Here is a 23,775-nt window from a genome sequence, read left to right as displayed (position 1 = left end):
TTCTTATATCTTGTGTCCATTCTTGATAGTACATGTCTTTACAACATTGTTTGAAAAGATTTAAAAACAATTCCCAGTTTCCAACATTTTGATATATCCATACATAAGCAAAGCCATGTTGGAATATTATTGATCGTACTGCCGAAGCCCAGTTATTATCTCCATTGTCGTCTAAACATTTTAACATATCATGCGAGTGATGTGAGTAACGTGTGTCTGGTTGCCGAAGCAGACGTATCCAAAACAAAACAACTCATGTCATATAATTTACACGTAAAAGGTATCTTCCATATTCGGCTAAAACTGCCTTGTTTGGTGTGCGAGTCAAAACTACTGTCGGTTTGATGTTTATAATAACTTGTTCTCCCCCTATTGATATAAAAGCAAGGGTGGGGAAGAAGTAGCCTAGCTAGGCCAGAAACTCCCCCTTTTGATATAAGAGCAAGAGTGGGGAAGAAGTAGCCTAGCTAGGCCAGAAACTCCCCCTTTTGATATAAGAGCAAGAGTGGGGAAGAAGTAGACTAGCTAAGCCAGAATCTCCCCCTTTTGATATACTCCCCCCCATAAGAGCAAGGGTGGGGAAGCTGTGGCCTAGCTAGGCCAGAATCTGCTCCCTTTTCATAGAAAAACAGAACAACATATCCTAGTTTGAACAGGGGGGAAAACTTTGGCCTAGGGGGGGAAACTTTAGCCTAGCCCAAATTTTCCCTGTGGTAAGAATATCCTAGGGCAAAACTTCCCCGGGGAAAGTTTGGCCTAGGCCAGATTCTCCCCAGGGAAAGTTTAGACCGGGGAAGAAATGAGAAATGGCCTGCTACACCGGGTAGAAAATTTGGACTCATCCCAGCCCTAACCTGTAGATAAGCCGACCCCCTTCTTCAGACTGCATTTTTGGTCCTCAAAATTTGACTTATCTACAGTCATATACAGTAGAATAAAGATTTTGTTGAGGATTATTTACCACATCTCATGATGTGTTTTCTTTCATTCTGCAAAATGGTAAAACAGTCAAGCAATTAAATTTTGTCAAAAGTCTGAATTGCGTTTTTTTTCTAATTTCAGATTTTGTTAGTGATTGTCTCACAAAGCATTTATAAAAATACAACCCGGGAAAGAGTAAATGGAGTTTCGGACTGAAATAGATATACGCCTGGTCTGGGCCGATAATTCTAAGCTTCAAAATGTTCAGGTAATTTATGCAATGAATTACCTGTAGGCATGAACAATGCCTATTCTGTTAGCAATCCATTTCAGGGTATACAATAATGTACAAAGGTTGCATGTTTACATGCTCCTACATTGACATTTCTAACCTTTGAACATAATTAAGGATTTAGATATTCGATTACATACACTCTCCACACTTCATGAACAATTCACTTACAGCCACATGAACTGCTGATACTGTTTCTACACAATGGGCTATGAATAATGAATTTACTGCAATGAGCCCCACAGCAAGAGGACAAACATTTCTCTCCGACAGATAATTGTGAAAATTTAAAATTAAAATGTCAAACCTAACCAAATTCACCAATGGTGGTGGTAAAATTTTCAAAGGATCTGATCACTGGTTGGTTGGATTGTTTGTTGTTTAACGCCACACTCAGCAATATTCCAGCAATATTCCAGCAATATGGTGGTGGGCTGTAACTAATCAAGTCTGGATTAATTCTAACTGCATCTTCATTGGTTATCTGGTTACTGCATATTGACCAGGCTTTGATTTGACACATCAAATCATGTACAATGGCTGGTTTGCTATATGACAATTCAAAGAAAAAGAACAATTTGAAAAGAATATATGTGATGAGAAGCATTTTTGCCCACCACTTTGGCATAATTTAAGAAATAGAGAACTTGTCACATGCTTGCAAGATGTTAGCAAGATATTACACTGAGTGAGTGAACACCACTTTTAGCAATATTCCAGCAATATTACAGGGGGGGGGGGACACCAGAAATGGGATTCACACATTGCACCCAAGTGGGGATTCAAACCTAGGTCTTTGGCATGATGAGCGAACGCTTTAACCACTCGACTACCCCACTTCCCACAAGACACTGTATAATCTTTGAACTATTAAGGATTTAGATATTTAGACATGTTTATACTACATAGAAACTATCCCCATGTTTTGAACAATTATATTAAAGCTATAACAAAACCACCCATGCAATCTGCAATTATTAAACATAACATAGTAAACAATAAAATGTACTTGTAACTGAGATTTTGTGTTTCATCTTTTTTAAACTTGCTCACACAATACCGATTGCTGAGGTCATGAGACGTGTCAAAAGTCTACAAGGTATAATATTAATATGGCAAAGACTGACTGACTGAGTATGGTCTTATGCCGTTTTTAGCAGTATTCCAGCAATATCACAGCAGGGGACACCAGAAATGGGCTTCACAAATTGTACCCATGCGGGGACTTGAACCCGGGCCTTCAGCTAGACAAGCAAATGCTTTAACCACTAGGCTACCCCACCGCCCCAATATGGCAAAGAGAAGGTCTATCATTGAGACAGGGCTTGTAAGAAACCATGTATGGTCTGAATAAAACTGTGGTCACTAACACCAATGGCCAATAATAGACATAAAGGAAATACCATTTATTGAAACACATCCTTCGGCAAGAAGATACATATATATGCCTTGAGAAGGAAAGCATTAAAAGATAACGACAAGAGAATATTGGGTTCAAGGTCAGAGGTGAGGCTGATCTGTGGGCTGAAAGTTTACTTTAAAAAATCTATTAATATGACCTTTGGAATAGTCATTTTAAGCAAATGGTGCCTGGAAACCTGAAACTTTCATAGAGGACTTCTCACCTTTGTTTGGGCAGCAACTTCTTGGAGTTTCTGTCTGTGGGACTGAGTGGAGCCTGTGGACTATGTGGTGGTGATCTGCCGAGAAAAAGCATAGATACAGGATGTGGATATCCAAGCGAATGCCTGGAGGAGTGAGTGAGTGAGTGAGTGAGTGAGTGAGTGAGTGAGTGAGTGAGTGAGTGAGTGAGTGAGTGAGTGAGTGAGTGAGTGAGTGAGTGAGTGAGTGAGTGAGTGAGTGAGTGAGTGAGTGAGTGAGTGAGTGAGTGAGTGAGTGAGTGAGTGAGTGAGTGAGTGAGTGAGTGAGTGAGTGAGTGAGTGAGTGAGTGAGTGAGTGAGTGAGTGAGTGAGTGAGTGAGTGAGTGAGTGAGTGAGTGAGAGCAATAATTATGGTTGGGGTACCAGAAATGGGCTTCATACATTGTACCCATGTTCAGAATCGAACAAGGTCTTTGGTGGGACAAGTGAATGCTTTATCCACTGGGCTACCCTACCGCCCCTCCAGCAATTGATTTTATCAGTGATGATCCTCAGCTCACCAAGCCTGATCACCTGAATGACAGCAAAAGTGTCTGGGGACATATGCTAACTCAGAATCCCACGGGGTAGTGTATGCTCAAGGTAATCTTTGTTATGCTATGTAACTAACTTCCCTGTTGAGAGCAGTGTTCAGTGATCTTATCAACCAATGATATCTAAGGATGTTATAAGCCACACCTTTCCTTACACACTAGCAAGTGCATCCACTAAACATGAATGGATTTGTACAACAATATCTTACAAATGGAAGTTGTTTGTACAAACATGTTTCATGGGAGAGAACGTCTAAATAAATATGAGGGTCAAATGTACACATCTATATTAGAATGCTTACCATTATATGGTATACGTATGTCCAACATTAAGTCACTCTAGTATAGCATCAAAAGATTTTATTACTGCTGTCACAGGTAATTACCCTTCATATTACCGGCAATCAAAGGTTTTCATAATTTTATGAGTATGACACATGTTGCAATGAAAGGGTTCAAATGATTAAAAATATGCAGTGTTTGCAGAGAAGTAAGAATATATAACTGTGAGAGAAGTGTCACATTTTACTTCTTTGAGTGGCATTTTAGAAGTTGGGAAGTTCAACATAGACAAACTTTATGGATTACAACATTTTTATTTCGTGAGTGTGACGTTTCCCTACAGATTCTTGTACCGTCGTACATATATTCCTGTTTGGCAACAGTACACGAATCTGTATCGAAACGCCGTACACACAAAATAAAGAAGATTTAGTCCATTAAGCTTGTCTACGGTACCGGGTATATTGTGTCACATTTGGTTTAAATGTATGACTAATATTTACACAGCTCAAACAACTGCAAAACAGTTTAAAAGCATTAGTTTAAACACAAATTATCTGCATGCACTGTTAATAATGATACACACTGCAATATTATTTTTCAAACTTTCATTCCAATTTTTTCATAATCTTTAGGTTTTATTTAACCATACTTTAGAAGTGAATTGCTACAATAAGGAAGATGTCATCAGTTTTCAGCTTAACCCTGAATAACAGGCTTATTGTTTGAGTGAGTGAGTGAGTTATTATTTAACGTCACATCTGCAATATTTCAGCCATATTGTGACTTTATTGTTTGAAGAAAACTTACAATGATGCAGATCTCACATGTTACCATTCTGAGTGAGTGAGTGAGTGTAGTTTTACACTGCATTCAGCAATATTCAAGCTATATGGCTGCGATCGGTAAATATTAGAGTCTGGTCCAGATAAACCAGTGATTGACATCATGAGCATCGATCTATGCAACTACGATACAATGACATGTGTGTCAACCAAGTCAGCGAGCCTGATCACCCGATCCCATTAGTTGCCTCTTACGACAAGCATGGGTTACTGCTTCAAGATCAATTCTACCCCGGATCTTCACGGGTCACCATTCTGTGAAACCCATCAGTTTGGGTATGGTGTTGACACATCAAGAAACATACTCCGAATAAGACTGGCATTTGAACCCACAATCACAGGTTGTTAAAGGGCATTTAGAAGTTAGACAACATGAGTACACGACATGTTTTATGGATAACTTTTTATTTACTCTTTATCATATTATTTCGGAGCTATTTCTTGAATGATCACCTGATGAAAGAGCAAGAATCAGTTCAGAAATGTCATGATAAAGAATAAAAAGAAGCTGTTATCCATAAAAATGTGTAATGCATCCACAATCACAGATCGGGGTGCCCAAATGGTTAAGCGTTCGCTCGTCATGCTGAAGACCTGTGTTCGATTCCCTAAATGTGTACATACAACTGACTGACTGAGTTTGGTTTTACGCCGCTTTTAGCAATATTCTAGCAACATCACGGCGGGGGACAGCAGAAAAGGGCATCACACATTGTACCCATGTGGGGATTCAAACCCGGGTCTTCGGCGTGACGAGCCAACGCTTTGACCACTAAGCTACCCCACCACCCCGACACAAACATTTACATACATCATTTGTATAGCGCCGATATCTAGTACAACTGCTCAAAGGGTACAATCTGTGAAGCCTATTTCTGGTGTTCCCTGCCATGATATTGCTGGACTATTGCTAAAATCGGCATAAAACCCAACTCACTCACTCACTCAAGATCATTTAAGGGAAACAACTCTGTTTATGGTATTGTGGTTCCTTAGAAGACTTGGCCTTTTGTGCCCACCTTAGGACATAAACACTTGCTTTTGAACAGCCATTAAGCGTGTTTTACAACCAGCGAAGGTAGCATGCTAAAAATACTGGCACAGATGATCCCTTGTTTTGCAATCTGTCACATTCATAACGGGAAGTGTGAAGACTGCAACCCAACCCTAAATGTATTTGAGAACTCTGTATTGATGATTAAGAAAAAGACTTGAGAAAGTTGCCAAGAATGTTTATTATTAAATAATTGTACACCATTTCGTTCAGGAATTCAAAATATCCTTTGCAACACATGAAGCTATTCTCATCCACAGGCCTTTTTTATTTGAATTATTCCAAACAGATTTTTGCTGGAGCAAAACATAAATATTTGATCTTTTCATCCAGGGTCCGGAACCTGTGACAGATTGTTATGGGGGCGCACCTGTAACCTGGCTTGGCTATTGACATGGTGCCATCATGGAACCGAAGTTTCCGTGTCAACAATTATTCTTCATCATGCTTGTATTATTGACAGTCAGCAAATATTTCTGTCAATACCACCATGTTGGAAAAATGACTGGATCAGCAAAATTGCGGTATCATCTTTTTGATGGTGGAATCAATGGTCCAGAATATGCAACAGTGTTCCCAAAAGTATTTTCAGGGCATAACTTGATTCTTGTTTAACCGAGATAGTTACCCATTATATAAACAGGACATTTTAAGATCTTCCAATCTATCATTATTTTTAATTAATAGTTTCAATTAATTGACATTGCATTAATGGTTATTACACACCTCTGTTAAACATGAAATTTTAGGATGTTCAAATCGATCATATTTCAAGAATATATTTTTCAATTTATTGACATAACATCAATGGGTATTACACAACACACCTCTGTTTCTTCAACTGATAAATGTCTTGAATCTACCAGGAAAACTGATTTTATGAGAAGCAAAGGCAATCAGGAATATTTGGGATAAAGTTAATAATTTTATAAAATAACCTGTTAACCATTATCTGCATAAATATATCGTTTTGGGGAAAATATATCAGGCCTACCAAAGAAAACTTTCCCACTGTGCAGAAAAACACAGAAAAGTCCACATTAATCATGGAAATAGCAACATAAACATAATACCTCGCTACTGAATCAGTAAAAACGGCATGGAAAGACTATGAACGGCAACATTTTTGTATCAGCGAATTTTGACGTCTACTGCGCATGTGTATTATGATCCGCGCTTCTTTCAAATTTCCGAGCAACCTTGAATTGCCTCGCATATAAAAAGTATTGCATATGTCGAAATAATTGCTGTCAATTATTTCATACAAATGGAAAGTAAACTAAACAAGTGTGCACACAAGTATGAAGAAAATAAAGGCCAAGTAACACAACAGAAATACTTTAAAAAGGGAATGTCACTTTTGTCCAAACTGGAAAATGTCAACATGCAGTCGAGACTTCCTCTTCATCGAATTTGTAGGCTCTTCATTTTTTTTTATCCAGTTTTAGCGATTTAAAGTTGCTGTTTTTACTGTTTCAGTAGAGAGGTATTATATTTATGTAGCTATTCCCACGATTAAGGTGGGCTTTTCTGTGTTTTTCTGCACAGTGGGAAAGTTTTCTTTGGTAGGCTTGTATATAATCTTTTTGTATTGCACAGCAATGAGAGTTGTAAAACTCTGCACAGCAAATCATGATGCTTTGTACCAGCATTTGAAACAGCTACTGGCCTGCTAGGCAACTAACTGATTGTGAATCGGCCCAGTAATATATTGTTAAAGTTATCCCGACTGGCTAGTTGAAAATCTCAGATAACTTGTTCTTTATTTAATGCACCTGAATATAATGAAGACAATTATTAAAGAAAGAAATCTTAGATTGTTTGACTTATATTGTTTCCAAGGGGTGACAATAACTTACCATCTTCAATTACCAAACATCACACCAATTCTGACCAACGTGCTTTTGATATTTTGCAGGGCCAGTGTATAATGATTTAGGATAGCACCATTTTTACTTCACCAGCCCTCCTTGCAAGTGACATTTCAAAATTAATTCATACACTGCTTTGAACGACTGGGTCACCAAGAAACTCCTCCCCAGGTTATACTATGAGAAACAGGGACATATTCGGTGACATTTTGTGCCATATTTGTCACGACTTACACCCATAATGTTGCCAGGCAGAATACAATTAATACAGAATTTCAATGTTCAGACAGAATTATTTGTTAAGTCGTGAACAGGCGCTGTTACATACAACACAAGGGTTTTATAAAAAGTAATAAAAGAGTATTCTCACCTGGAAGTTGTATCATATAGGGACGGCCGAGCACTTAGTGGGTGGTCGAATGTCGTGGTGCAGGTGTTATGGCTGAAATAGAAATAGAAACAGTTTGAAAGGTTGTCAGATGTTATGACATGACTCATGACATATGATTTCTCTATTACAAATAACTGATTCTCGTATCCATGGTAATCATGGAAAATGGTAGGAGGAACTGAGAGGAAAACGAAATTACATTTTAAAATAATGTTTTTGAACCCAAAATATGTTATAAATGAATGTCAGTGCAATGCTAAGACTGACTGACTGAGTTTGGTTTTAGGCCGATTTTAGCAATATTCCAGCAATATCACGGCGGGGGACACCAGAAATGGGCTGCAATGCTAAGAACTTCAAAAGAAAATTGCAAATTCCTAGAATTATTTGCATGCATAATTCAGGCAATTGTCTATGTTAAGAACAAATCTAATGAATATTTATACATTAAACATGTTATGGGCATGATTGGCGGTGAGTAATTGGACATTTTCAAACAAAATATTGATTATTTCCATAAGCTGTTACATGACTGCGTACATCATTAAAAACAACAAAATGTGACAAAAAACATCCATTTCAAAATCTTGGCATCTTCTGATTTATGTGAGTGAATATGGTTTTATGCCACTTTCAGCAATATTCCAGCAATATCACAGCGCGGGACACCAGAAATGGGCTTCACACATTGTACCCATCTGGGGAATCAAACCCGGGTCTTTGGCGTGATGAGAGACGCTTTAACCACTAGGCTACCCCACCGCCCCCTGATGTATGACTAATACAAAGTAATGAACAATGCAGTGTCTATCGACTTAATGGCCGCAACTTGGCGAAAAAATGGTTTCACTACTATACAGTACACATACGATCCCCCCCCGAATTGCCTCTTCCTTATAAGGCATGACAGGATGGCACAGCCAGGTGGGTTGACATGTGACAGTTTGCTCTACATCGCTATGGTGATACAGGTGTGAAATGATTCCATGCTGTCACTCATCAATCCATCTTGCCCTCACATGACCGACCCCTGTCCATGGAAAATCTCTGCTTATCCAATTATTAAGTGATCCCAACTTCCTTGTTCAGAGGCTGACATCTTTTATTTCACTGTATAATATTTCTTTAAATATGGAGTCACAGTGACATTTCTTGAAATGCTATTTTGAACATGTTAAGAAAATGTCAAATTAAACATATAAAATGGAGGTCTTTTCAGTGTCGTTCAAAGGCCTCACAAGTTATTTTAGCTTTACTGACTGACTGACTGAGTTTGGTTTTACGCCACTTTAATAGCAATATTCCAGCAACATCACGGCGGGGGACACCAGAAATGGGCTTCACACATTGTACCCATGTGGGGATTCGAACCCAGGTCTTCGGCGTGACTAGCCAACGCTTTAACCACTAGGCTACCCCACCGCCCCTATTTTAGCTTTACATGTATTAGGAATTTCAGCAAGAATGCAGATTAATGTTGAAAGTTGACATTTCTTGAACATATAGCAACTAACACTGATGTTGTTATTGCAACATTCAACAATATTCCACCGAACTGATGGTGAACTATAAATATTCAAGTCTTGACCAGACAATCCAGTGATTAACATAATGATCATCAATCCACACAACAGGGATATGGTGACATGCATTACCAAGTGAGTGAGTGAGTTTGGCTTTACACCACCTTTAGCAATATTCCAACAATATCACAGTGACAGCATGACAAGTGAATGCCTAAACCACTAGCCTACCCATTCATCCCCTTAACCGCCTCCGTGGTGTAGTGGTTAGAGCATCCACCCGGAGAGAGGAAGGTCATGGGTTCGATCCCCGACCGCGTCATACCAAAATACGCTAAAATATGGTACTTGTTGGTCCCTGCCTGGCGTTCGGCATTAATGGGTACAACAAGGACTGGTCGGCTCAGAGTCAGTATAATGTGTCTGAGTGGGGTATTCATGCTTCACTGCGGCATGGTATCTCAGTGGGCTAGCACAATAAAACCAGCTTCAGTCTGGGCTAGTACAAGCAGCCGCACATACACATACACACGCATGCATGCACGTCGTCATATGAGCAAAATATTCTTAAGCACGACGATAAACCCAATTTCACCTCACCTCACCTTCATCCCCTTAACCAAGTCAGCAAGTGAATCCACCTGATCCTGTCTGTCACCTATCATAAGCATGGGTTACTGTCGAACAATCTTAACCTGACTCTTCATGGGTCAATTAATCATAAGAAATGTTTTCACACCTCTTATCTAATTACAGTATGAAAGAAGACATTTTAATACATTTACAACATCATTAAACTGTATTTCAAAATATATGAGATACTTCATAGTGGAAACGAAACACAAACTTATACTAAAATAAAACACTGCATCCAAAAAGATTTAAATGATCGTAAAAATATATTTGAGTAAAATCTTAGTAAGATTCTCTTACCAATGATGTCAATTATGAGTTCAGAATACATGATTTTTTTGCTGCAAATAAAATATATTTAAGTAAAATCTTAATAAAAACCTCTTGCCGATGATGTCAATTATGAGCTTAGAATATGTTATTTGTTTGATGAAAATAAAACACATTTAAGTAAAATTTTAACATAAAACCTCTTACCGATGATGTCAATTATGAGTTCAGAATACGTTATTTATTTGATGAACATAAAATACACTTAAGTAAAATCTTCATAAAAAAACATCTTACCAATTAGGAGTTCAGAATTCAAAGCCGTAACAGCATCTGTGACAGACTGGGCTCACTCACAAGGCAAATATTCAGCTATTGATAACAGGTCTAGGACTGTCCAGGACACGAATATGTGTCCAAATACTGGTCATGTGCAGGCACTATTACCTGTCATCAACTCACGGACAGGTTACAGTGATCACAACTCTCTCAATGTGATCAGCGTGACCCCAGGCCATGTTTTTACGACTATGTATTATTTTCTGGATCAACAATCATTAGGAACATTACTGCAAGGCCAGCTATCAGTGGAATGTTTATCTTAATGTGTATTTTCAAAACAACAACAGTGTGTGTCGCTGTAATATGTTATTTTGCATTTTGTAGATGAGTGGCATTACATCATGGTAACAGTTCACTCGAGGGTACTTGATAAGGAGAGAGGAGTAAACATGTTTTCATACTAGCTTTAAATAGCAATGTCGTCTTTGGTTCAGGCAAACTAGCGGTTGGAAGTCTGTGCAATGATAACACTTCCTTGATAATGGTGTTAGCAGCTACACTGAAACATCGCTTACATTAATTAATAATAAAGAAGTTGTATATCCTTAGAACTCTCGCCCTCGTTCATCACATCAACTTCTAAATGCCAATCAAAGAAGTCTTCTGCTGGCAAAGTTCAACATGATAACAGCCCCATTTTCAGTAGTTACAGAGTGAGTGAGTTTAGTTTTACGCCGCACTCAGCAATATTCCAATTATGGCAGCACACTGTAAATAATGGAGTCTGGACCAGACAATCAAGTGACCAACAGCATGAGCATCGATCTGAGCAATTGGGAACCGATGACACGTGTCAACCAAGTCAGCAAGTCTGACCACCCGATCCTGTTAGTTGCCTCTTACGACAAGCATAGTCGCCTTTTGTGGCAAGCAAGGGTTGCTGAAGACCTATTCTACCCCGGATCTTTAGGGTCTTCAGTAGTTACTACTTAAAACAAGTATCAACAACATTGGGCTCTATTCTGCCCTGGAACCACCTTGGGGTCTTCCATGTGTGGTTTTTGGCTGAACCAAGGACTTTGATGATGTAAAAACCAAACCAAAGCATTTCCATCATCATAAAAGTCTCTGCTAGCAGCAGGTGTGTGATTCTGGCTATTAGATGACACAGAAATTTCACGATACGATACATATTGCGATATCTTGGAACGATACGATTCGATTCGATGCATATCACGATATGCTATCTTTAGTTATTTTCTTTCAAAATGTATATTTTGGTAGCAAGTAACAGTGTAAATTTTGACATAACCGCCAATTTCTGGTGAAAATTAATAATTTTAAGGTCAACGATACATATCACGATACGAAAAAGAGTATCGATATATTTATCGTCGGATAAAGTATCACAATTATCGATACTACGGTATATCGTCACAGCTCTACTGGCTATATCAGAAGAATGTGGTAATGAATCCCTATCAGTCAGAGATGATCCCAGTAGATCCCAAAAAGGGAAGCATACCCTGAACAACCAGTGGTACCTATTATAAAAGAATGCAAAGGTAAGAAGGTTCTTCACCTGCAAAAACATGGGAACGTAACATGTTACAGGTCAATGTATGGAATTTCCTTTGTCACTGATCATGTCACAAGCATCAAATATTGAAATATCTTCTACACAGGGTTGGAAACAGGAAAATCTATTTTCAGCGGAAAACTTAACATTGTGTCATCAAATGGGGGATTTCGTGAAACAATTTATAATCAATTTAGAAATAAAATTGGCGGAAATCTGCAGATCGGCAGAAATTTGCCATCCCTGTCTACATGTTTACTTGTAAATCTTCTGAGAGCTTCACTGATGATAAAACATACATCAAGCAAGATGGACTGTCTTGACCACAAGTGTGGACATGATGCAGAAGTTTTCATAGATTAACCTAAAGCTAACCTCACATTTGTTATACCACTCAAGCTAGTTGACATATGGTGCAAGAAAAATTCCCAAAGTGACAGTGATGAGTCTGTTTTTGTGTCTGATAATATCTAGATCCATTTCTTCTACAGTGACACTCAAAGATATCTGAATAAGTTGAGAGATTTCATGTGTCAGTGTCAGGTGTTATTGCTTACATAAGTTCATTTGTCAGTCGTTGTCTTTCTTGGCCACAAACACTAGATTATAAGGGCAACTCAGTTAGACGTATAACAAAATTCACTAACAATGATTGCATTTTAATTAGGTAGCCATAGGCAAATTGACACCAACCTCAGTAAATAGTTTTTGCCACAAGCATTGTTTGAGGGGAGAAACGATAAAACAGACACATTGAGGTTTTGCTTCGAGGCTTTCTGTGTAAAATACCGTAAGATCAGCTACTTGAAAGGTTGTTTACTAAAACGAAAAAATGGAACACTTTGTACAGTGCTAGCAGCATGCAGAGCCTATGGGGCTAATGGCTGCTCCTTTGTCACATTTCCAGAACAAAGTTTATCTACCTCTGGCTTGGATCAAAAGGACAGAAACAGAAAAGAATGAGTGAGTGAGTTTAGTTTTATACCGCACTAAGCATTATTCCAGCTATATTGTGGCGGTCTGTAAATAATCGAGTCTGGACCAGACAATCCAGTGATCAACAGTATGAGCATCGATCTACGCAAGTCAGAAAGCCTGACCACCCGATCCCGTTAGTCGCCTTGTACGACAAGCATGGGTTACTCTATCAACTCTAACCCGGATCTTCACGGATCGAAACAGAAAAGAACTTTTAAACGTATAAACTCTGACCCTGCTAGAAACACTACTTTTCTGCCATGAGTATTTAATCAGAAATCATTGAGTACATACATTTCTCTGCAATACGTTTTTGCCTGCGTCCATTTTAATAGGCATTATAAACAATAATTTTGAATAATCATACTGTTTTAGTATACTTCTAATGTGCATCTGTTCGTGCCGTGGAGACATGATGATGGGTGCTAACTCACTGCTAACAGATAATCCTTCATGTTGTATGAACAATGCTTAGGCTGAACTGTTTACTTTCAAACCATGTTGAAAGATCTTCTCCTGTCATTGCAAGGATAATTACATCCACATGTTATACTCCCCATTCTCTCCACGACTGCCAGAACATGTGCCATCTGTTGTTATAGACGACATAGGATGAAGCGACACAGAGTAGGTAGAGTGAGTGAGTGAGATGGTTTTACGCCACTTTTAGCAATATTCCATCAATATCACGGCGGAGGACACCAGAAATGGGCTTCACACATTGTACCCATGTGGGGAATCAAACCTGGGTCTCTGGCGTGATGAGAGATGCTTTAACCACTTGGCTACCCCACCGCCCCCTGATGTATGAATAATACAAAGTAATGAACAATGCAGTGTCTATCAACTTAATGGCCGCAACTTGGCGATAAAATGGTTTCACTACTATACAGTACACATACGATCCCCTCGAATTGCCTCTTCCTTATAAGTCTTATGTTCACCAAATTGCAAGAATATTTAGCTTCCTTTTCAGATTCAGAAAGCTTGTATTGTCATTGTTGGCACCACAATTCACAATGCAGAGTTTGGTACCTATCCTGCATCCAATGGCAACAAGAGAGAGCAGTGAATGATGTTCCATTGTTCAATAAAATCCAATAAATGTATGCATGGAACTTGCCTGGAGTTGTACATTTAATATTTTGGGAAGCTCATCTGAATGAGAGAGTAACTGTTGCTTTAAGGTGCATTTTGCAGCTATTAGAGAACCTCATGATGAAGATCTGATTTGACTAACATGAGATACTGAAAACAACTACTTACTCAAGAAAGTATAAAGATCCATCCAAAGTGACCGCTTGTTCCCAACCAGGAGGGAGGTCTAAACAAAGAAAAGGATTATCATTACACTACGGCCAAATGATCAACAACATTGCAACCATATAAAGCCAAAACATTATAATGATGCTAAATTGAAAATGAGCATGGTGATGTTAATATAATGAAAGTAAACATATGAGAGAAGAAACATAAACAAGGGTGGTTAATAAATATTTCATTGATTATTTCTGAATTGCGCTGACAGATGCATTGCAAACATTTCAACCTGATGAGTAATGTCTAGGCATGATTTTAGTTTGGTCCTGTTTTTGATAAACAATTAAATTTCAGTTGACCCATTTTCATTATAATTGTGTGAAGTTGCTCTTTTTTCCTCTTTTCCAGGCAAACTGGAGCCACCTGTTACTTGCGCACAACAGTTAATTATGCAGCATTCTAAAGTGTTCATTGTTCTGTGTATGTTTGTAATTATGGTGATACTTTATTTATCACATTTATAGTCACGACTAAGTAATTAATAAAAAACAAGATATTGGAAATTTTAATATAAATTGTATATTTATATATTTATCCTATCTCACGACTTGCACCTCTCTCTCTTGCTTCCACTTTTAGTGGAACGACTGTAAACTTTTTTCCATAGGCCTCCTTGTCCATTCGTGGAGAATGCTGCAAGCTTTATTAGGAACTAGGAAGCTAATTAAGGAGAGCAGCATGGAGTGCATGGGCGAATGGACAAGGAGGCCTATGGAAAAAGTTTACAGTCGCGTTCCACTAAAAGTCAATAGCGGTGCTGCAAGAGAGAGAGCAGCAAAGGGTATGGAGTGCATCCTTAGCCCAAGGCAGCGAATGCAAGTCAGAAAAGCAGTTCAGAAGCAGCGGTAGAGAGAGGTGCAAGTCGTGAGATAGGATAAGTTTAAAAATTGTATATTTGTATTTTCCTTTCATAATTACTGAACTAAGCTAAAAGTGCTGAAATTGTTGCAGAATAGAATCAATGATGTGTAAAACATGTTTTGTTGTAAATATAAACTTGGCATTATCCTCAATATCACGACACATTAATGTATGTTTTCCACCAACAAGCATACTGTCTATCAAACTAACCTAGGGTAATTTATTATATAGTTAAAGGCAATGGGGTAGCCTAATGGTTAAAGCGTTCGCTTGTCACACCGAAGGCCCACATTCGATTCCCTACATGGGTACAATGTGTGAAGCCCATTTCTGTGGTCCCCCGAGGTGATATTGCTGGAATATTGCTAAAACCCAACTCACTTACTTATATGAGTTGGGTGGGGTGCGGGAGTATGGGTTGGGGGTAGGGGCAGGGCTGGTTGTCAGAAGAAATAAGGGGAGGGTCACCATAAAATCTGAGGAAGGTCATAGAATACAATACACATATTTGTAGATGGACATGAAAAAATATACAAGGACAAGGGGAGGTAATCCAGAGACATATGACCTCAACCCTCCACTATTTTATGCCTTCACAAAAATTATGTCTGGTTTTCCCTACAATGATGGCGGTGACAGGATCCTACTGGCAAACAAGGATAAGTTGGACCGGTGCAGAGAACGCGTTTACAAGAAGTAGGCGGTTTACGGCAATGAGCAAACCCATTTGGTTCATGACAGTTAGAGCAGATGTAGGCTAGTGCATGTGCATTGCATGACGATGAAATTGACTTCTCACGTAGCTGCACACGCTTTGATCAAAAGACTCTCACGTCGGTGTAGCAAGTCGCACTACACTTGGAAAGCGCCAGTTGGCGGCACTCATACATGATTATACGGGTCAATCGTCAGGTCGGTGCTCAACTTATCCTTGTTTGCCAGTAGTGTATCTGTTACAATGGTACATGCACTCACACACTATCACTGGACCAAAACACCCGATTCTAAGAAGCTACAGAAAGGGCATTTTGTGATGAGCACTTTACCCTACTTCAGTGAAAGTGCTGAATACAGAGAGGTAGTCAACAGCAAATTTGTTACTCTCATACCAGTCTTCCCATTAAGATTATTTAAGCTCTTAGTTTCTGCCAGATTTCCTCTGTACTCATGCCCTAATCACGTCAACATAGATCTGGCTTAGGGATATTACTGTAATATTACTGTAGTGGTGTTGGGGGAGAAGTGGAGCTGATAGGGGATATGTGAGTGTGAGTGCGTTTAGTTTTACGCCGCACTCTGCAATATTACAGCTATATGGCGGGCAGACAATCCAGTGATCAACAGCAAATGCATCGATCTACACAATTGGGATACGATGTCAACGAAGTCAGTGAGCCTGACCACCTGGTCCCGTTAGTCGCCTCTTACGACAAGCATCTGGGGGTATGAGTTGGTATCCTGAAATTTTCTGAAAATAGGCCTTACATTTTGTGTTCCTTTTTTTCCAAACTTACATCAAGAAAATCGAGTATTGTTTTGTTTTTTTTACACTGCTGACTATCGGTAAACACTGTAAACACTGATCTCACAATCAAAAAAATCTCAGGACTGTTTATATGAGTATTTTTTAACAACGATAAATTGTCACGTGCTTAACCCAATTCATTCTCCAAAAAACTACGGACAGTGGTTATACATACAACATGCATCCAATAAAGATCAAGATCAACAGACTCACATGATTTGGGCACTTTAACATTATAAGTTGTTCACTGGTCACGAGGGGGGCATGGGTTGATCGAGGGTACATCAACCCATGGGCCCCAAGGGACAAGTGAACAACGTATTTATCTTACCGAACACCTTAATGTTAATTTTGAATTGTTTGAAGCACGGGTACAAATCTTTTTTGTAGCCATCGCTAGATTTTGCTGACAAGAAAATCAGATTTAGAGTTATCTCCCTTCCATCAATTTGCATTCGCAAAACATCGGTAATTTCCGTACTACATCATACGTGATTCAATGGTATTCGAGATAAAGAAATACTACCACGAAGTACCAAATGAGTTGCCATTGACAGCGGGGTACATTGAAATGTTACTCGCTTGTAAGCGGGGTACATTGAAAATAACAGAAGAGCGCTCAGCCAATCAGAAAGCGACATTTATGTGCTAGGTAAGATAAAATAATATATTCAAATGTGCAAAAGATCTTTACAGATGTTTCAAAGTCGATATAATTTTGGGTGATAATGTTTCACGTAATTGATGCATATACATGAAGTAATATTTTGGGATGTTAAGTATTTGTTGGCGAAGACCTTCACACCTGAAAACATACTGAAATCTGCCTCCTTCAGCAGATATGTTCTAACAGTCTTTTCTCATGTAACATATGTTATATTTGGGATTACGCTTTCTCAGTAAAGTACAGATTCTTGTACTTTTTGTTGGGTTGAGTCCCATCCGGTATTCAAATCCACACCCTGAGAGTCAGGCACCTAATCACCAGCACACAAAGTCACCACTGAGCGTATACCATTGAGCCCTGCATGTGCACCGACAATGACTGTATCACTTTCACCACTGTCTTCCTTGTTTGCTTTCTAATTAAGTGTCCCACGTGCACAAACAGTAGTTTGTGTGGTGTGAGACGTTGTGGTTGAAATGTGACGAAATTCAGCCATGGGGGATTTACAGCTGCTTTGTCCTCACTACGTCTTAAGGGGTCCTGTGAGAGGGGGATTTACATTCCTGTGTTGTAACAGTTACCTGGTCAGTTACCTGCTGATTAGTAACTCACCTGTGGGCAGGAGAAGTAATCAGATATCACTGAAATGATTAATCTGTTTGTGGGAAGAGTAATATCATATGGAATGTTGGACATTCAGCGTTATGATTTTTGGATGATGATTAAACACCCTAGAAACCTTTTGCATGTAGTAAATACTAGTGAACCACTGCAAAGTGTAAAGTCTGATGGAAATGGTATCAGATTTCAAGGATCCATCCATATTTATCGGTATTATCTACAACCTGCTGAGGACACAAAGAACCGACTTTAAAATGCTTCTCAAAAGAAGTAAGGGACCACCCCAATCTTTCATACTACTACAGTTCATACCTTGACAGATTAACTATAGTAAGTGAGTTTAGTTTTATGCCACACTCAGCAATATTTCAGCTATATGGTGGCGGTCTGTAAATAATTGAGTCTGGACCAGACAATCCAATGATCAACAGCATGAGCATCGATCTGCTCAATTGGAAACCGATGGCATGTGTCAACCAAGTCAGCGAGCCTGACCACCCGATCCCGTTAGTCACATCTTACGACAAGCATGGGTTACTGAAGATCAATATTCTAACCTGGACCTTCACGGAAAAGATTAACTATAACATGTAAAGAAATAGAATGTATCAAAGGGTCCTGATTTTCCTTTGAGCAATACACATTTTATCAATTTAATTATTTCTGTATTTCTAGTGGGTGTCTCTTAAAACTGCTGTTAAAAATAACAGTTCATCTACCCAGTTAGCTTTTAAAAGAAGAACCCTCTCCACATACAAGACATTTGGAATAATACTTGGCGTTACAGCATGACCAAAAAGGCACTGGGCTATCATTAAATTAATCCCTTACAAACAAATTGTGCTAAACATACAATAATATGGTGATATTCAGAATACATTTTCAATATATTCATGCTATTATCTCACAACCACAATATTGCATTAACTTATATACTGAACAACAAATAGATATAATATTGTATAAGAGTATAAGACAAGAATATATAGTGTAATTATTATACTTATAGTAAAGAAAACAAAGCACTGACAGACTGAGTATGGTTTTACGCCGTTTTTAGCAATATTCCTGCATAATCAGGGTGGGGGACACCAGAAATGGGCATCACAAATTGTACCCATGTGGGGAATCGAACCCGGGCCTTCGGCGTGACGAGCGAACGCTTTAACCACTAGGCTACCCCACCGCCCCAGAAAACAAAGGACAATGTGAACATTGCAAATAACAGATAGAAACATGAACAAATCTTAGAAAACAAATAGTATATTCAATTCTTACGTTAAATGACAAGAGTTAAAACAGATGTGGAAGTACACAGTTCCCTGGCCATTTTTAACATCTGACATTTCTGAAAGTTGCCATGATTATTGACTTCAGTGATAACTACATAAAATATCTTTTGCAAAATCTTTAAAAAATGTAGCGGCATATAGAAAAAGGCAGCTGTGCATTACCTGTATGAAATCCTTAGACGTCATTCTTACACTCAAATGAAACATTGAAACAACTGACGTCTGCTTTTCTGCATCTGCTTCAGCCAAATCTACTTACACTAAACAGACGACAACCGAGATGACTTACGTCTGCTCAGGCCAACTTACATTGCAGGGGATTCAAATTAATCCTGCAGCAAATTGTATGCAGAAACATGCTAAATCTCTAAGGCAGGAACATCCTTCCACAAACAACACAAAAATACCTGAGACAAAGTCAACCATCTTGCGTCTGGTCTGAGACTGGCTGCAGGAGTGAATCAATGAATGCTGGTGGGAGTTAGCAACTTAGCATTTACACCAAAAAGTCAATCGTTGATATCTCCAAACACTCGGGGAAACAAGAAGGGAAGTGTCAAAGGTCCAAATCAATTTTCACAGACAAATATGTCTTCTTCAAAGAAATACTCAAGTATTCAGATTCAAGTTCATCAATAATTCTTGAATGTCACAATATTTGTGCAACACACTCTTCCGATTAGACAAATGAAATCTTTGAGAAACAAATCCGGAAGCCACAACATGATTTCAGCAATCCATGATAAATCCCAATCAATCCACTATAATCTCATGCAACAGGTAACTGATGCAAGATACTACCAGCGCGCTGTTGGTTTTGCTGAACCTCCAACACAGCAAGCTTTACACTGGCCAACAGGCCACTAGATAAATACTACAATCATTACCACTAAATATTATCCTTGCATACAGACTCCTTGGTGTCTATATAAATGCCAGGTTAAATGCTCCTCTCACAGGCTGGGTCAACACATTCCGCTCATGCCTGTGTGTGGCCAGGGTGAGTGAGGAACTCTACATATACATTGTATTGTCATCAATATCTTAGCCATTACAGCTGACTGTCAAGTGTCGACAAGTGAGTGATGGCAATTTTAATGCAGTGCTGGATGACGATTTCTATTGCATCACTGCATGTCAGCCTAATGTACAAGTAAAGTTCACAGTGTCACCTTTTAAGGTTTACAGCTGTAGTCTGTCACAGACCCATAAACAAATATATCCCAATGAAGTCTATATATAATCAGTGGCAAGTCTAAATTACTGATGATATATCCTCGTCATATTGGTGGGTTAATACATTATTTTTTCAATACATTATTTTTTTTTAAAAATTCAACAAATTTTCTACAAAATATTTTCATTTCTGTGTCAAGATGCTAGTCTTTGGTGGAATCCATTGGCAGTCTACTGAACACAAGACCCATGAAAATCCGGGTTAGAATTGATCTTCAGTAATCCATGCTTGTCGTAAGAGGCGACTAACGGGATCGGGTGGTCAGGTTCACTTACTTGGTTCACACATGTCATTGTATCCCAGTTGTGCAGATCGATGCTCATGCTGTTGATCAGTGGATTGTCTGGTCCAGACTCGATTATTTACAGACCACCACCATATAGCTGGAATATTGCTTAGTGCGGTGTAAAACTAAACTCACTCACTCACTGAACACAATCAACTTAACCTGGAATTTAAACCCCTACAAAATGATACTGGCAGTTAAAGGATGTGTTAAGCTGATAAATGAAATGATGAGGCACTTCCCGTTGTCACTACGAACACTTTGTCACCTGTCACTGTGGTCATCAAATCTCCATTTAAGGGGCAGAATTTATTTTAAGTAAATGGTACAACAGCATTATTGCATTGCATCGCCATAGATTTGTTTTCAGAATTTTCTAATCCAGATCTGTGACCACTTGCACAAAGCGGCAAGATTGAGCTTAGGACTGTGTCATATTTTGCTTCTTCCTTTAATCGTGACAATACTCCCTTGTTGTAACCGTGTTAGGTGGTATAAACCTACACATGTTATTTGTCATCATTCACTTGATGGTCAGTTAATGAATTTATAACAGGTATAATTAGTGGTAACACACTTAAATTACCCGACAAAGGTTCCCATTTGGCATTTCTTGTGTCTGGAGTAAATATTCAACATTATAAACATCGATCAAAGGATTAACCGATAACACGCTGATTGATTAATTACTTTTATCTTACACAGCAGAATTGTCAAAAGGTAGTGTTTATGTATGTAGATTTACTAATCTATACTGAATACACTCTGTCGTGGTCGGTGTCATGCGTAAAACAACGTCCTTCTTTCAAAGGATTAACCGGCATTACATTGATTGATTGCCCATTTTTGGCTAACTAAATTACTGTTTTTAAAGAAAGGCGGACATTATGCAATTAGTTGCCAGGTGTGCTATCTTGGGTGACCAATGAGACTATACATCAATACCTGAAAAGATTTATCACTTTTTCGTATATTAAACTGTTAAAAGACACATCATTTGGAACAGTTTTGTGGATATTGATGGATACATTCCTCGAACAAGGTAATGGCCTGATATTGTTCCTATAACTTTAATCTGTTTTAATTTTAATATTTGCATTTTGTTTTTATTCATTTGTCGTAGCATTCAACAGAATCATTGTTTTCGCCGTGAAGTGTAATGAGACAGACAACATGCACTAGGGTGTGTAATGCGAATTATGATTCACATTGGTAAACTATAAAATGTCTAGATATTACAGTTCTGTTATAAATTCACTATAAGTATCAGCAGATCGTCTGCTTTTTATTTAGTTTCAAAATGCATACAAGTATGATAATAAACTAATTAGGATTATAAGACCAAATATAAAGACGCACATTGACTAGTATCTACATACTGGTGAGTGGACATTAACCATGGGAATGTAGCAAGAAATTTATGCGTAGTATTGTGACTTGACCCCCACCTCGCTTCCGTGGAAGAAATCGTTATGTTATAAGTTGTGTCATGCAAAATCCGTTTGGTTATGATTCCAATACATATTTAACTACGGTAGAAAGTAGTCTTGATTTTCTAACTTGATGAAAACAAACTATAATCTCCTTAATTCTAACAGATTTTTTATTTTTAAAATGGGCATGGCCCTGTCGGGGAACATCCGCCAGTCTGAGGATAAATGGTATTTAGGTTTGTTTCCACCGAGGTTACAAAATCAAAACTACTTTCTACTGGTAGTAAAAATATGTATTTTATTGATGGCCAATAGGATTTTGCATGACAAAGCGTGAAACATAACAATTTCTCGTCGCGGGCAGCCAGGTGGTGTCAATATAATACTACTTACAATATTATTGTTACTCGACCACAACCTCACTTCCTAGGAAGAAATCGTTATGTTACAAGTTGTGTCATAGAAAATCTTTATGGTCATCAATCATATGCATATTTTACTACAACTAGTAAGTAGTTTTGATTCTTTAACTTCCTCTTTAACATTTTTCATGCAGGGCCCCCTTTTAACAATGGCCCACCCCCACTCTTCCAATCCATGTGCTATTTTTGCATGACTCCCTTTTCCCAATCCTTTCCTGTAATAAATTACCAGGGCCTTGATTTTCGAAGCTTTCTCAGAGCTAAGATAGTCGTAAGTTAATGTTAATGTATGGTACTTATGACCATCTTAATACGAGAACTTCAAAAATCTAGGTCCTGGTCCTTACTTAATTAATGCATATTTAAAAAAAAAATGGAACTGAGTAATGTGTTCAAGTAACTTCAAGCCCCCGTCCTGGCCCTTAATCTACCTGGCACCCCCTCCCCAATGATCAGACACTTGATAGACATAAGTGAGTGAGTGAGTGAGTGAGTGAGTGAGTTTGTTTTACGCCACTATTAGCAATATTCCAGCAATATAATGGCAGGGGACACCATAAATGGGCTACACACATTGTACCCATGTGGGGAATCGAACCCAATTTTTGGGTGTGACGAGTGAACGCTTTAACCACTAGGCTACCCCACCGCCCCTAACAGACATAAAACATGATATATTTCTTCATGGCCACATTCACTGTCATCATGTGCATGATGTTTTCAGAATTTCAGGCATGACTTATCTCCTCATGAGTCATCACGACGTTTACTGAAGGAATAGTGGTTTCATATTGCTTTTAGCAATATCATGGCTGGGAACTCCAGACTAATAGACTTCACACATTGTACCCATCATGGGAGGGATATAGACCCTGGATCTGGGTGTGAGAAATGACACTTTAACCAGGAGTTGATCCACTGACTTCATTGCCTCAGGCTAGGGGAGGTTTTGCCTACGCCCCTTATCATGTCTGTCAATGGCAATTTTGCATCAAT

At 38.6% G+C, this 23,775-nt stretch overlaps 1 protein-coding gene across 2 annotated transcripts in view; it reads right to left on the bottom strand.

Annotated features, from left to right (window-relative positions):
* The window catches only part of LOC124256185 (zinc finger CCCH domain-containing protein 13-like), an 84,116-nt gene that overhangs the window by 38,441 nt on the left and 21,900 nt on the right, over positions 1 to 23,775 (bottom strand). For both annotated transcript variants that reach the window (XM_046690148.1, XM_046690149.1), the window contains exons 3-5: positions 14,382 to 14,439; positions 7,830 to 7,901; positions 2,839 to 2,913 (exon numbers count right to left, since the gene is read on the bottom strand). In XM_046690148.1, coding sequence (XP_046546104.1) covers positions 2,839 to 2,913; positions 7,830 to 7,901; positions 14,382 to 14,439 — 205 coding nt within the window. The remainder of the gene's footprint in view (positions 1 to 2,838; positions 2,914 to 7,829; positions 7,902 to 14,381; positions 14,440 to 23,775) is intronic.

This window comes from Haliotis rubra, unplaced genomic scaffold, assembly GCF_003918875.1.
Source record: "Haliotis rubra isolate DU_JTF1 unplaced genomic scaffold, ASM391887v1 Scf62, whole genome shotgun sequence".
In the NCBI taxonomy this organism is placed as follows: Eukaryota; Metazoa; Mollusca; class Gastropoda; order Lepetellida; family Haliotidae; genus Haliotis; species Haliotis rubra.
This window is presented reverse-complemented; position numbering and strand designations above follow the sequence as displayed.